The sequence below is a fragment of the Myotis lucifugus genome, unplaced genomic scaffold (assembly GCF_000147115.1).
Source record: "Myotis lucifugus unplaced genomic scaffold, Myoluc2.0 scaffold_393, whole genome shotgun sequence".
NCBI classification, from domain to species: Eukaryota; Metazoa; Chordata; class Mammalia; order Chiroptera; family Vespertilionidae; genus Myotis; species Myotis lucifugus.
The window spans coordinates 354,183-370,861 of NW_005871441.1; the positions used below are offsets into that span (position 1 = coordinate 354,183).

Consider the following 16,679-nt stretch of genomic DNA (forward strand, 5'->3'; position numbering starts at 1 on the left):
TCTTGCACCAGGCTTCTAGTTTTATTGAAAATGGTAGTTCCACTAATCTCAAATGCAAAAAATATACAAAAGGGTGAAAGTTATTTGAAGGCATTTGACAGATATCCAGAATTCAAGAATGGTTGGTTGGTTTGTTCTGTTCCCCGCCCCACCACCACCACCAAAAACTTGTATCGAGAGCCTGCTTTCTTCCCATTCATGCAGCAAGTATTTTTCAAAGTACCTACTATGTGCCAGGCATTGTTTTAGGACCTCGGATATAGCAATGACTGAAGCAGACTGAAATCCCTGCCTTTGTGGAGCTTATATTCTAATTGAAGGGAGGCAGTGAACAAAATAAATAAGTAAACATAGTATTTTAGAAGATAATGCATGCTAAAGAAAAAGAGATGGGATAAGACTTGGGAATAATGTTGGGCATTGCATTTTTAAATAGGGTAGTCAGAGGAAAGCCTCATTGAGGAGATGACAGTTGAGTAAAAGTAGACTTGAAGATTAGGCCATGCAGATAATCTGATGAGGAGCATTTCAGGCAGAGGAAATAGCAAGTGCAGAGGCTCAGGGAGCATGCCTGGCGTTAGAAACAGCATTTAGGCTGAGCGAGTAGAGGAGCCATTGGAGGGTATTTAAGTAGAAGAATGATGGGATTCAACTTTAGGTTAAAAAAGGATCATTCTGACTCCTCTATAGAGATTAGGCCAAAGGGGGCAAGAGTGGAAACAGAGAGAGACCCACAAATAGGCTGTTGAATATTCCAAGCAAGAGATGATGGTGGTGTGGACCAGAGTAGTGACTGTGGGGCCTCAGTAAGAAGAGATGGGATTCTGGATATAATTTGAAGGTAAAGCTGACAAAGTTTCCTGTGGTTCATGTGACAAAAGAGAATTAAGAATATCTTTACTGTTTCTGGCTTGAGAAACTGGAGAACCTGGCTGCCATTAACTAGATGGAAAAGACCATGGGAAACAGGTTTAAGGAGGAAGATCGAAAGCTTGGTTTGGGACATGTTAAGTTTAAAGGATCTTGGACAACCACATAGAAAGAGCAGGCAGACAGTTGAATGTATGAGTCTGCATCCAGAGAATAGGACTGAATTATAGCAACAAATTTGGGAGTTGTCAGCATGTAAATGGTTTTTAAAGCCATGGGACTAAATGAGATCCCCATGGAAGTGAATGTGGGTAGAAAATAGTCTAAGGACTAAATAACTCCAGCATTAAGACAACAGGGAAATGAAGAGGTGGGGGATGCTTCTGATACAAGTGAGGAAATAAAACAAATACAATAATTGTTATCTATGCTACAATAAGAATGCTTACTTGTGACTTTAGTTAATAGTCAAGTGATTTTTGAAAACTCAAGGTAACTTTGGCACTTGAAGATGCCCTTCAGTCACTTATCAAATAGAATATTTATTGTTCCACACCATGTGCATTTTAGTTCAAAATAAACTTGGCCATTTTTCCATGAATAGACTTTTGCCACTTCCTTTTCAAGGTCATTATTCTTGATTTTAAAAAATTCTTTTTAAAGAAAAGAATCTCTTTACAGCTGAAGCCTTAGTATACCCTTCAATTACCCTCTTCTTCCCAGGGGTAGAAGAATAGTACCTCATAATAATGCCCATGGGTTTTGTGAACTCAAAAAGCATCATTACCGTTTTGAAGTACTTGCTGTCCAGCTGCTTTAAACCTAAAGTGGGGGTTTTAGCTGCACCAGAATGTAAGTGGTTGCACTGGGGCCCTATCATATTTCTTATTTAATTCTGGGATATTTACTTGGGAAAGTGATAAGGTAATTTGAGAATATGATGAACATGTCTTATTTATTCATTATATGCTCATCTCATGGCCAGTATTCATATTCTTTCTACAGATTATTTCTGTAAAGGGGGGATTAGTTTGAAGTTCTGTTGTGGACAATAAAAATCAATTAATTCCAGGCAGAATAGAGATTCTTAGTTTTGATTCATTTGCTCAAGTTGGCCTTGAAGGTATCATCCCTATTGAATACATTTCTTATGCAGTACGTGAAGACCAGTTCAGTTTCCAATGACACAGTTTAGGCTCTTATCTTATTAATCAATAGCAGCAGTCAGGGAAGGCCTCCTTATTCCCTTCAATAGAACCAGACCAAGCTTGAAGAGGTAATAATTACTGCCCTGATCACAGCATGTTTTCTTTCCTCCTTCCCAACCCAGAGCATGTCTGTTCGATCCTGGCTTCCCTCCTGCGGAACCTAAGAGGGCAACAGCGAACCCGGCTGCTGAATAAATTCACTGAAAATGACAGTGAGAAGGTGAGTGCTTGATGGACTGTAAGAATGGGACCAGACCGCTGGTGATAGAAGGGCTCTTACCTGATGCAGTCTGAAGGGTGCTGGGTTGATTGTTCCTGCCCTAAAATATCTTCTTCCGCGTCTGGGCCCCATTGCTTTGGATGAGAAAGGTTTGTCTGGTTATTCTGTCTTTCATCTCCAAGTGCATTCCCCTGGGAGTAGTAACATCATAGGGTAGTATCAATTAGCACTTTAAAGGGGGTTTTAGATTACAATAGGATTGGGGGTGGGGAGGGTGATGAGAGACATCATAGCAGAGTGACTGAAAACATGCACTTTGGATTCAGATGTATGGATTTGAGCCTGGTTTTGCCACTTTTGAGACATGTGCTACTCTGAGCCTCATTTTCCTTGGCTTTAAAATGAAGTCATTGATACCCATCTTGAAGAGTCAATGAGATAAAGATCAAATGAAGTCTTACTAGGTGGTGGTAATGAAAATGAAGATGATGCTAAAAGAAATGGTAGAGCCTATTCTAGATGGGCTATGGAATATGGGACTGACCATGTAAATGAGATTAGATAAATATTCTATAGTTATCTAGCATGCCAAACCATACGTGTTTGAAGAGAATAAGAACTATCATTTAGTGGGTGACTACTAGGATTGGGTAATACAGTATTATTCACATTTACAGATAAGGAAATTGACACTTAGAGACATTATGTGACTTGCCCAAGATCACCCAGTTAAAAAGCAGAACTGAGATTTGAACCCAGGCTGCCTAAGTCCAGAAAGCCTGTGTATTTTATCATACTAGACATAAGTAGGTAATTCCAGATGAGTAAAAATTAAGGACCAAAGCCTCCCCTTTTTTTTCTTTTTCTTTTTTAATGTTGTTGGGTGTCTTTTTTTTAAAATGAATTTCAGAGAGAGGAAGGGAAAGGGAGAGAAAGATAGAAACATCAATGATGAGAATCATTGATTAACTGCCTCCTACACACCCTCTACTGGGGATCGAACCTGCAACCCAAACATGTGCCCTGATGGGGAATTGAAACGTGATCTCCTGGTTCATGGGTCGATGCTCAACCTCTGAGCCACACCAGCCGGGCAAAGGCCCTTTTTAACTTACAACAACTTTCTTTCCTATGTCCAAGGTAAGGCTACATTTCCCCCCGACTTTGGAGAGATTTTAAGACTGTCTCTTTGAGCCGACCTCTAACCATTTTTTCTTCTCTCGCTAGCAGTGTAGCATGGTGAAAAGGCCATCAGGTTAGGGCACAGAACATCTTAGCAATCATGTCCCCTCCTGACATTTAATGTCTGTGCTTCAGTTTCCTCACCTTTGAAATTAGGGTTGTAATCTATCTTTTCTGCCTACCTTGTCAGGTTTTTGTAAGGCCTAAGGAAATAATAGACATGAAAATATATGTAAGATCTTAGATCAGCCGTGGGCAAACTACGGCCCTCGGGCCGAATCCGGCCCGTTTGAAATGAATAAAACTAAAAAAAAAAAAAAAAGACTGTACCCTTTTATGTAATGATGTTTACTTTGAATTTATATTAGTTCACACAAACACTCCATCCATGCTTTTGTTCCGGCCCTCCGGTCCAGTTTAAGAACCCATTGTGGCCCTCGACTCAAAAAGTTTGCCCACCCCTGTCTTAGATCCATCGTTGTTTCCAGAGAGGGTTTGGGTGCAGTCTTCCTGGACTCTCTGATGCCATGTTGAAGCAACTTCGGCTATTAACCATTAACAGCTCCTGGGTAAACACCAGGGTTGCCAACCTAGTAAAGAGATGGGTTAGAAGTCTAGGCTGGCTTCATGGTATTCCTTCAATCTTTCAGAAGTCTTAGGGGAACAGGAAACTTTTTCAGACCTACTGAGTGTTCCTCAGGCCATGTTTGAAGCATGACTTTTGTTAAGTTTAAAACTGATTTTTGAATTGTTGCTGAGCAAAAGTCAGGTTCTTTTTAAGTTGCTGAAGGAGTTTTTCTTGCACTCTCTTCTGACTCAAAAGCAACTAAAGAAATTTTACTCAGACCTTTTTTAAAAAAATCAGCTCTGGGGCAGAATCTGAACATGAAAGGTTTCAGTTCTAAAAAAAAAAAATTCTGTAAAGTTCTAAGTGAATATCAAGTATGTAACTTCAAGCTCCTTCTCTTTGCACGAAGGGGATTGAAGTTTTATTTATTTATTTGTTTATAACAACTTGAATTCATGGGAGTCCTCGAAAGGGTGGGGATACATCGCGTTCTTTGGGGAATGGGACTGTGTTGCTTTGTTCCGTGCAGCTCTTTAATCCATTCCTGATGTGTCCATAAGCAAAGCTGATCTCCCATGTAGGAGTGGTAGAGTGGATCTCCCTTTATAAGGAGTGACAGAGATGAATCAGAGCTCCCCCTTCCTTTTGCCTTGACATTCTCTTTCCTTCTCACTCATGCCTGTGGAATATCTCTTTCAGGTTGACAGACTGATGGAGTTGCATTTTAAATATCTGGATGCAATGCAGGTGGCCGACAAGAAGATTGAAGGGGAAAAGCATGTATGTATCCCTGCCTGTCTTTCGCCAGCTATTGGCTTGCACTCCGTTTGGATCCCCTGCGCACCTTATATTTACCCGCAGAACAGGAAGGGCTAAGGTGCCGTCTGCCTTTGTATGTCATCTAACAGCTTGCAAGAGCAGAGCTCCTCTGACAAGAGTGAAAGTCCTTCAGGAGGAAGGCTGTGTGGGATTGAGCCAGGTCTGGCCCGAGTCTGGGGGATCGTTCTAATACCCTTGACAAGAGCTTCTCTTAGAAAGTCAACCCAAGTACACTGCTGGGACTTGCACCACATTGGCAGCGTGTGCTAATGCACACACTTGCTGGTGTCTGTAGTCATAGGGAAGCATTGGAGGAAGGGTGATCACAGGGCGTAAGAGCTGAAAGGAGACTGCGAGGTTGTTGGATCCAATTCCCCCATCCAGAGATGAAAAGCTGGAGACTAGAAAAGGGAAGCTCAGGTGTGTTTCAGCAAAACCCACACAGGTTCTACACAACTGACGCTAATTTTCTTATGCTGATGGTTGCTGAGGGAAATGAAACGTGCTAGTCCAGTGATGGCGAACCCTTTGAGCTGGGCGTGTCAGCATTTTGAAAAACCCTAACTTAACTCTGGTGTCGTGTCACATATAGAAATTTTTTGATATTTGCAACCATAGTAAAACAAAGACTTATATTTTTGATATTTCTTTTATATATTTAAATGCCATTTAACAAAGAAAAATCAACCAAAAATGAGTTTGCGTGTCACCTCTGACACACGTGTCATAGGTTCGCCATCACTGTGCTAGTCTTTTTCCCTGTGGGGCTTTGCTTACTACCTCCTGTGTTATTTACCTGCTTCCATTTTGTTCTCTTCTACCTCTGGCCTCTGTAGCTTTCTCATCTGCCTCCTTAATGAGGGCAGGTTTTCATATCTGTTTTGATGTTCAATTCATATTTTCTCTCCTACAAGACATTCCTTAGTCTTTGGTCACATTGCATAATGATCTTTTTCTTGTTTTTTCTCAAAGTCTGAAATAGACCTCATCTTCCTTGTGATCTTGATTTGCTATATCGCTCCATTCTCTTTTTTACTTCTCGCCTTAAAGATCCACTTGGTGTTTGAACCTCCCTGGTGGAGGAGCCGTTTCAGTGCCCGCCTCCGTCTATGCTGCAGGCCAGGGTGAGAGCACAAGGCTGGCAAAGACTATGCCTTTTTCTCTTTGCCTCCCCTTACACGAAAAACACCTTCATGTGTGAATACCAGTGGACAGGCAACCGTGTATCGTTCTTGTGATTTCCCCATGCTCCCTAGGCCTAGTGAGTCCTCAGATGTTTGTTGATTGATTGGATTGATTGGCTGGGACTTTATTCTTTTATGCAGTGATGCTACTACAAGAGAAAAGGCAGAGGCTCTAAATTCTGAGGCTGGACTTCAGGCTCTAGCATGTCCCACACACAGTCCTTTCATTCCACACACCCACCCCCTCTTTGTTCTTCGATTAAGCTCTCCTTTTCCATCGTTTATTCCCTTTGCAGTAACTTGTACATGATGGACACTTAGTGATCATTAAAGTGATGGAGTAATACATTCTCTCTGTCTGAATGATAATTAGAAACGAATTGAAATTTCCCTAGACTTTTGTAAGGAAATAGTTGGAACAACAGGTCTGGGGGACTCCCTCATTTATCTGCTGATGGAGATTTTCAGGGGTGGCAGAGGAGCACCTGGGAGCCAGGAGACCTAGACGTGTAATGCAGGCACCACCACCTCTAAACCACTGCCTAGCCATGCCTTGTCACCGAGCCGCATGTAGCCCCGGTTTCATAGCCATAACACAGTATCAGCAAAGGCAATTTCCAAGATACCCTCCAGCTTAATGTTTTCCCTCAGGTTCAGGTGAACATCCTTTGGTAACTGCCATTTTTTTAAAATGGGATAAAGAGCACTATGAGGGGTTAATCAGTGACGGAGCAGCAGCCGAGTAGATGTGAATTTCTGCTCTGCCACTTCCTAGCTCTGAGACCCTGGACAAATGTGTTGACCTCTCTGAGCTTTGGTTTTCTCACCTGTAAAATGGAAATAACATCTCCTGTTCGGTATTATTATGAATACTAAGTATGGCATATAAAGTACCTTGCTCAGTAACTGAAAGCTGCTGCTGTTGCTAGATTTTCCCAGCTTCCTTTATTATTCTTGTGTAACTTTAAGTAAGCCAGGCAGGCCTTTCCTAAGAGCTTCCTCCTTCCAGGTTCCCAGAGGAGTCGCTCAAGCAAACCAGAGTGTTGGTACCATCACTTGCTTCGTTTGAAAGGAAACTGAAATAGGCTTTTGCTTTTTTTTTCTTTTTTGAGGGAGACCAGGTAAGCTGTTGGCCGTCAGGTTGCAGCTTGCCTGTAGCTGTTAGGAAACTTGGCCTGCTTCCCACAAGATTATCTATTATCAGCACTGAAGAGGGTGTGAAATTGATGCGCACTGACGGAGAGTAATCTCTGCAGCCACTCTCCCCAGCACTCACGGCGCTTGTGTGTGCCACAGGCACCAGGCCCCTGCCATTCCCTGACAAACATCTGTCTCCTGGATGCCAAGGCCGTTTTGCTGGGCATGGCAAACATTCCAAGGCCATTAGCACTCAGCAACCTCCGTGTTGCTCAGAGAGACGGGCGGGTGGGGGCGAGGGATGCATTTGTGAGCAGTGCTTTCTGCCAGCACTCGGGCTCTATCCTGGCAGATGAAGCCACCTCACGGTGTAAAGTGACTTAGAACAAAGCGACCTCTTTTTCACCTCTCCTTCATGCACTCTTCTCTCTTAAGTCATACAAAATGTATCGCCTCACCCCATCCCACCTCCATTAAACTTGGGTGTCTTACACCCATTGGGAACTCGGCATGTATTTATTGACTTAAATTGAATGCTTATTTCTCAGGCATTTGATGATCTTGACAGATCAGTAATAAATAAATATCTCACATACTTTGCCAAGTCAACAACAGCAACAACAAATCTTAGATAGTGGGAATCGGGTATTGACATTTTTAGTGTCCCAGAGCCATCATGTTTTCTATAAACTTCAGACTTCCATGGGTACAGTGCAAGTGTTCATGGTTTGCTGTTGACCAAGATTCACTGGAGAGAATCCAGTCATTTGGCAGATATTTCTTAAGCACCTGCTTTGTGCAAGGCCCTGGGCTTGGCACTGGCGGGGGGAGGAGGGTGAAAGTACTAATAGAAGAATGGACCCCAGGAGTGGTGCTGAGGGCTAGAGGTGTCCAGGGAGCAGGGAGAAGTTGCCTGCACGTAGAGTCACCCTTAGTTTGTGGAGGAGGCGAGATTCAAGCTGAACCTTAAAAGGTAGAGTCATTAGGGCATTTCCAATCAAGAGAAAACAGGAGCAAAGGAGGGGCACTGGGAAGGCAAGTTAAGTTTGGGGGCAAGTGCGAAGTTAAATCCAGGAGCAGAAGGTGTCAGGGGAGTCTGGCTAGCCTTCAGAGCCAGGCTTAGTCTGGTTCTCCAGCTGTGGACAAATAGCCTAACTGCCCTAGCCTTATTTTCTTCCTTACTGGTGTTTTGATTTTAAGGCATACGTCCCAACCTGTGTGTTTTTAAGGAATTACATATGTAGGGATTACTGGCATAGATATAACACACATGAACGGGCCTGGCATGGAGGGGTAGCCAGAGAACCTTTCATTTTCTTTATAAGGACTATTTGCACCACCACGCCTCCACATACACACGCATTTTCTTCCCTAGTACTGCGAGATTTTGCAGGATCTGAGCTCTCCCTACTTCTTACTTCTGCCACTACTGCGTTCCTGCCTTACAGCCTTTGCATTTGCTCTCCCTTCTGCCTTGACTCTGCTCCTGCTGGTGCTTCCTCCAGCCATCAAGTCTCAACCTAACTGTCACCTCCGGAGGTTTTCTGTGATTTCCATATAGAAAGTCGCACCCCTCTCCCCAGGTCCTGGGCTTACAACTCCCAGCCAGGTTACAATGTGCTTTCTTTAATCAGAACAAAATAATCACGGTTAACAGAGCATGATTAATATTTCTTATAATTAATAGCTAGTCCCCAGTATTCTGTTTCTGCCTCTAACAGACATACTGTTGGGGTTCCTGGTTAACAATATTTGACCTGAACTTTTAAAGATTTTTTAAAATTCATTTTTAGAGGGAAGAAGGGAGATGGAGAGAGAGGGAGAATCATCGATGTGAGAGAGAAACATCACCTGCCTCCTGCACATCCCCTGATGGGATCGAGCTGCAACCCCAAGCATGTGCCCTGGCTTGGAATTGAGCCAGCAACCTTTTGGTGTGTGGAATTATGCCCAACCAACTGAGCCACACTGGCCAGGACTTTTTATTTTTTTAAGAAAAAAATTTTTTTATTGATGACTTGAACTTTTAAAGGGCATGAGTGAGCAGCAGTTCTCTGTGATCTGTAAATATCTAGGATGCTTGTCTCAGCAGATTTCACCTGAATCCCCAAACAACAGGAAATACCAAGGACGATATCCTGACTCCTTGGTTCCTTCTGGCTTCTATTGGTTAAATGTTCAGAGATGCCTGGCTTCTGGTTGTCAGGAGTAAGACATAATTATATAAGCAGGCATTTTAAAAGAGGGAGCAGAGCCTTGGAGAGAGGGTTTTCCCTTTTTTAGTTCCTGGGAAAATTATTCTCAGCAGGTTTATTCAATAAAGTGTTCTTACCACATACTTTGCACCATAATGACTTACAAATTGCATGCTAATTTTGCCACAGTTAAATTATTCCAAGCTTCATCCTGGAAAGAGAAAGATGGATTCCATGTAATGAAATAGTATCCACAGGACTTAATGTCTGAAACAAACTTTGACTGTTTCCTTAGCATTTGAAACTCAGACCTTTGTACAAAAAAACAGGGAACGCGTAGGAATGAAAGTGTGGGGTAGGTGATCCTGCAGACAATGGAAGTGTGAGGCTGCCATTGATTCTCCTGCTAACCACTCTGGAAGCTCTGGGGCAAGCTTACAAAAAGAGAATCCTGCTGAGAGTTCCTCTCAGCTGTTCTTTAAACCAGTGGTTCCCAGGCTTCTCAGGCCATGAATTTGCCAGAACACAGCTTACAGCCAGAAGAGGCCGGGGACGGTGGGGGAGGGGTGACATGGTGCTTTTCCTCTCCTGCTTCCCTCTCCAGGCACCCACAGATTCTGCCACAGGTCCATTTGCCCTCTCTCTCCTGCCTCTCTGCCCCTGCCTCTCCCCTTCTCAGTCACGGTCATCCTTTCTATAGTTAGGAGGTTGGACTGGGTTCCAGTCACCCCTTTGCCACTTAGCTTGTACTGTCGTCTCAGCACTGTTTTGCTGTTTTCATCCTTTAGTCCTCTTCAGTGGGGTTCCTAGTCTCTCCCCTACAGACTCATGGAAACCCTGGTTCTTTCAAGGCTGGTTTATATGTATGAGAAGTCTGGGTAGTTGTTTCTTCATTTGCATTTTAGTAAACTTAGAAATTGAAGACACACCTGTGGTGGAGGCATTATGATAACATGGAAGGGACATGAGCCCTGGGTTAAATCCCAGCTCTGCCACACACGAACTCTGTTCTTTTTGGAAATGTATCATCCTGTGTGTGCACTAAGTTTTCATCATAACTTCATTTGAGAGGGCTATTTTGAAGATTAATGCAGGTGTTTGTAAAAACCCGGCGCGTGGTCATGTGTTGAGCCAGCCTAACGTAGTCAGTCTTTCCTTTGGCAACAAAGCTCTGGCCTGAGATCCTCAGATTCTTATGAGAGCTTCTGTCAGTTAGCTCGGTGTTCTCCAAAAAAAATCAATAAATAAATCCCTTTTACTCTTTCTCCAGCCTTGATTGCCCTGGTGGAAAATGACCTGCAGTCTCTAGGAGCTTTCTCTCTAACAGTCTGCCCTATTTTAGAAGCTCTTGGAGGGAGATTTTGTTTTGCTGGTGTCTGTGCCTCCCTCGTCTCTACTTACATGTCTCTGCCATGGTTTAAATTTTCTCTTGCTTTGGAAGAAAAAAAGAAATTGGCCTTTTCTAAATGGTGGGGCCATTCCTGCTCATGACTGCAGACAGTAACTGTGACCCCTGTTGGGGCTCTGAGTCATGTCCCGTCTTATTAAGGTGAGAGGGATTCCTATTGGCTTCATAGCAGCTGCTTTTATGACTGTCTCCTTCCATCAGCCAGGGGCAGCTCTGCTGCCTGACAGGGGCAGATTGGAAATGGCATCCACATGCTCATTCGAGGCCTGTGACTTGCCTGCTGAGAGAGAGAAGCGTGGAAAGGTGGGGATTTGATACTGCTTCCGAAGACAGATTAACATTTAAAGTGAGGATGTAGCTGGGGGAGGGGAAAGCGCACACAACCCTGTAGTAATGGCACCTTGATGCCACACATACCACCTCCTTGTGTATCTTTGGAGATGAATCTGTTTATTTTAGCAGCCCCCAAACAGGCTTATGCTACTGCGAATTGCAATCTGTTCTACTTAATGTGCCATTCACCCAATTACCATTTAAGTTTTTATTCTACTCCTCTCTTATGGAATGAACAAAACAAAACCTTTCAGAATATTTTTTTTTAACTCTTCCAAATTACACGTGGGATTTGCTGGTCTAGCTACAATCCCTTCCCTCCCTTTTAAAAAAAGTTTCTTAGCTTTAATAAGGATAAGACAGGCTAAGAAGGTAAATGACCTTACATTTAATGCTGTTCGTTTGAGTAGTCCCCAGATGTGGCATAAAGCAAAAAATCCTATCCATTTGCTGGTAAGATAATATTGAAGAAGGTCTATAAAACAAAGGCTTTTTCCTTCTTTGAACTGTGGATAGGATCACAGGCTTAGAGCCAAAGTTGTGTAAGTTTTTATCTCATCTCCCAACACTTACTCAACCATGAGCTTTGTGAAATTTCATGTCTTTAATAAAGCCTCAGTTTCTCAATTGAAAAATAGACATAGTCATAGTTTTTGGGTTTAAGGGGAAATGAGAGGTCCATGGAAGTACTTAGCACAGTGCCAGGCACACAGTAAAGATTCAGGAAATTTTGCTATTGGTGTTATTCCATTTTTGCAGCCCATCTCTTGCCAAAGTGAAAGGACTAATAGAAAAAGGTCTTGGACTAGAAATCGTGTTCCACTCACATCTCTAACCAAAACTCAGTGACAGTCATTCGACATCTGTCTCAATTTTTCCTTATGTGAAATCTGAAAATGATATTTGCTGTACGTACCCAACACAGGGCATACGCGGCAGGTCAGGTTAATGCAGACACACTGCTCTGGGAAGTAGAGAGTGCTGTACGTGCATGTTGAGTTGTCATTGCTTCTCAAAGACAGTCACCTTCACTCTTCTCAAAGGTGAGAGTTGAGTGAATTAATTTGTGGAAGACTTCCTTTAAATCTTAACTCTTCTGTATTATTTCATATACAATTCAGCGTATATATAAATTTTCATTCTGAAATTTTAAAGTAAGACATGTTTACAGCACTTAAAGAGGTACTGGAATTTTGGAATTTCTCTTTACTCTCCATTAATCATATTTGCATTTTAAGAGCACCTGATTTACATGCCCACACTGTTTTTAAATCGCCTGTGTGATACAACAGCAGATACAGAGGTTGTCTCTTTCTTGCAGGGAAGTTTAATTTATTGACAAAAAGATGAGCTAATTGTGCTTATTGAGGTGACAGTTCTTGTCTCCTACTCAAGCATTTCTCATAGCTGTACTTGTAAAGATCTGGGAGCCCTGTCAGTCAACAGCTTCAGTCTATCCATATAAATGTATATAGGCAGAAATCCATTTCATTTGGTTATGGAAGTGCTTCAGTCCTGGATTTGTCACAGGTTATCAAAGCTAAAGGAACTTTCAAGAGCATCAGATCAGGGAAGACAAAGATGAAGCTCACTACCACTCCCCATCCTGCAGTCAGTGCAGACATTGCTAATCGATTTCATCGCTCATCCCCACTGAACTCCAGCTCAGCTTTACCACCCTTTTCCAATGTAGTACTCTACAACCATTACCGTAGATTAGAGTTGACCTTCAGAGTGAACCCTATTTCTCTGTCCTGATCCAGATCAGGCTTCTTATTTCCAAACAAAGAAGCTGAGGCCAAGAAACGTTGAATGACTGGCCTATGGACACTAATAAGTTAGTATTAGAGCTGGGATCTGATCCCATTTGCTTGATGCTCTGTCCTACCTGTGGGTATTAAGAAAGATAGAAGGTCCTGGGTGTTCTACATTATTCTTTAACTCCTACTTTTAACCCTAATTTTTGTTTTCTCTATGATTAGCCTCATAATCAAAAATATTTAACTATGTAGAGTCTGGCAAAACTAGCTATATTTAACACAGAAAAATACTCCTGTTTAGAAGAGTCTGCAGGACATATTGATAATTTTCTGTGCATTCAGTTCAAATTACATTATTGTAGTAATCTGTAACCAGCAAAGCCTTCCACTTGGGTTATATTCAGTGGACATGGAACCAGACAACCAATGGGTCCGGGCTGCCTGTCACTACTTCAGCCAATTGAGCAGAAACAGGGTTGAATCATTTATGAGCATTTATCCCAATAATTACGGCAGTATGGGAGAGTTCCTCCCTGCCACTAGTGAAGCAAGCCCACTTGTACATTACTAGTGCATAACCATCAGAGTATTCTGGAGCAGAATCCTTTAGTTCTTCTGGAACCTTTTATAAGGGAAGTAATGGGGTGTAGAGAAGTTTGTGATTATTTTTTAGTTTCTAGAACTTTTATATTACTTCAATACTATTTCTCCAAAGACAGTCCTGGCTAGATGGTCATGATTTGATCTGTACTGACAGCCATTTTGGAGTCTCAGATATCCTGAGTTCTTTCAGGTGTCTAGTTCCACTTTCTCACACCCAGATATCCAGTGAGCCATGTCAAGTCCTTATCCCAAGATCAGTTGGTTCTCTAGTGTATTAGAAACCCAGAAAGGGGGCCAGAAATTTATTACTCCATTTATACGTTGACCCTTTCCACACATAATAAGAGAGGAGTGGATAATAAAGGTGACATGCCATCCCACTTCTTTTTAAAATGACCAGAACTTGAGAAGATGTTCCTAAAATAACTGTACCAAGCCCTGACTGGTGTGGCTTAGTTGGTTGGGTGCCACCCCACGCACTGAAAGGTTGCTGGTGCGAGTCCCAGTCAGGGCAGGTTCCCAGGTTTCAGGCTCTACCCAGATAAGGGCCATGCAAGAGGCAGCCAATGGATGTTTCTCACATCGATGTTTCTCTCCCTCTCCCTTCCTCTCTCTCTAAAAGTTAGTTAAAAATCTTTTTTTTAAAAAAGGACTGTACCCAAACTTTCTTATTTTCCATCAGAATGATACATAATAATCCTGCTTCTTTGGCTCTTTCCCTTTAAACACGGAGTGTGCACTTCCACCCAACAGTAAATATTCCATAGCTCGGAGTTGTAACAGGCTAGATAAGGTGCTATCCTGACAGCAGCCACCTTCTCTGTCTGCTGGTTTCTATGATGCTTCTGAATCTGTCAGAGCAGAAACTTCGTCTTAGAAACCAATCTCTGTTTCATCTTGTGCGTGTTCAGTGATGCCTTTCTTGGCGATGAGCTATAGTTGTATCTCAGATCTACATTTTAAAATTTCACTTTCAAATCATGTGGCCCTGTGTCTAAAAGTAGAATGTCGACTTGAACGTTGTCAGAGTTGAAGTTCTGAAGAAAGGAAAAATGGGGTTTGGCATTGCTCTCTTGAGCCCATCCTGTCTCGGTGACAGTATTTAGAGAAACTGGAAAGTACAGTATGTAGCTCTCTGGTTAAAAGGAGATCAGATTGTGGGGAAGAGTGTGAAAAAGGAAAACTCACCCGAGGTATTTCTGACCTAATTGGAAAAACTTAATTTCACTGAGCTCCATTCTTAAGCCTTTCTACCACTCTTATTTAGCATCTCCCTTTGTTCTCTAGACAGCTCTGAAGTCTGTACCTGCACAAACATGGTAGTGTGAAAAGAGCACAGACTCAGGTTAGAATCCCAGGTCCACTACCCATTAGCCTTGAGGAGGTTGCTCTGCTTGAGTCAGTTTCCTCATCTACAATGAGGGTAATAATCCTTACCTCCCAATACTTGTGAGAAGAAAGGGAGTAAATATATGAGAAGCTCTGAGCACTAGCCTGACACACTTGATCAGCCCTCAGTAAACACGAGCTGCCCCTCCTGGCAGTGGGAGCAATGGTTATTAGTCAGGCTGCCTCATACCATGCCTAATGTGTAGTAATCAATGCAAAATAATATGATCTGTTGATAGCTAGGATCTGATAAGCAAAATATATATACTTTATTCTGTTCTTTCTCTCTTTTAGAGATAGTGATATTCCATTGTTCTCTCCTACCCTGGCCAACTTGACTTTTCTTTGCCTTTATCCCTGCTGTTATTCCCTCTGCTTGGAATGTTGTTTCCACCTTTTAAACTCCTTTAGAATGCAGCTCAAATGTTACATTTTCCTTGAACTCTCCTGACTTCCCCAGACAGACTCAGTCTGTCCTTCTTGTGGGTTCCCATGGCACACAGTTTGAGAAGACCTTTGTAAGAGCCATTATTTCATTTTTTTAAAAACGATTTGTTCATATTTGTTAATCTCATTAGACTATACTCTCCTTGATTAGGTGAACTGTTTATTTATCTTTGCTGCCCCCAGTCCATCATATAATACCTGGGCCATAGTTAGGTGTTCAGGATTTCTTTCTCAGGTAGGTGAATGAATGTGTTCCACTCCAAGTACCCATGTTTGCACACCTCTAAGGATTTCATCTCTCCTCCCTTCCACTTCCTTCCTCTCGACTTCTTTTCTCTCCCCTCCCCTCCCCTCCTCACTTCCCCATCTGATCTACTTCTCACATAGACTGCTATTGTGGCCCCTGCCTGCCTCTCAATGCTTTACACCATGTGTCCATCATACAGGTTGCATGTTCTTGTTCATGACATTTCTCCTACCCAGTGTAGTCTGCTCCCATCTTGTCTCACTTCTCTGGCCAGCAATTCAGCCACCCACCAGCAAGCCCTCAAAGGCATGTCCCTCACAGTTTCCTGACACTTCCCCTTCTTCCCATCCACACGAGTCAGCAGCACAGCTCATTAAATAGCACTGAGCTTCTGCTATCAGCCCTGCTTAACAGACTCTTTCCAAGAGGCCACTATGTAAAAAGTGCCATGCAAGGTGCTTTCTAGAGCACAGGTGTGAGTGAAACACAACTCGTGTTTCCAAGGAGCCAGCACAGGAAAGAGGCACACGTGTGAACAGCTGTCACAAGGTAGGCCCTGGGAGCTGCCATAACAGAGGTACCAATCTGAGGCTTGGGAGTTTTAAGGAGTGGAAATCACATTTAGTTGAAACTCTTTGAAAATATTTCAAAGATCTCCGGAAAAGTTTTATAAGGAATATCACATTTTAGGCTTATATTATGATAGAGATTGAGGGGAGAATATCAACATTACAAACAAAGGCGAGGAGGCCAAAAAACAGAGGGCAGGCCTGTGTGTGCTGTGTGTATGAGTGGGGGACTAGTGAGCAGAAATTATGTACAGCATAAGGCATTTTGCACAAGGCCTCAGGGAGGCCTTCATTCTTAAGGCATTCGTTTGGCTGTCTGCCCATCAGGCGCCTTGAAACCTTACCCACAAGTCACTTCTTCCCAGATACCTCTTAACCAACCCTGATCATCACCCACTTGTAATTATTTGTAACTTGTGGGTGCACTGTATGTATCCCTTTACTTTTTGGTCATTTCCTGTGTTTCTCCCCAGACAGACATTCAGCTCCTTGGTGATTAAGACCAGGACATCTCCTTATCTCCATTTTTCTTCTTTTTCT

At 42.7% G+C, this 16,679-nt stretch overlaps 1 protein-coding gene across 1 annotated transcript in view; it reads left to right on the top strand.

Moving 5' to 3' along the window:
* CTNNBL1 (catenin beta like 1) overlaps positions 1–16,679 on the top strand; it is a 169,537-nt gene that overhangs the window by 147,135 nt on the left and 5,723 nt on the right. The window contains exons 12-13 of the mRNA XM_023743477.1: positions 2,201–2,298; positions 4,748–4,828. Coding sequence (XP_023599245.1) covers positions 2,201–2,298; positions 4,748–4,828 — 179 coding nt within the window. The remainder of the gene's footprint in view (positions 1–2,200; positions 2,299–4,747; positions 4,829–16,679) is intronic.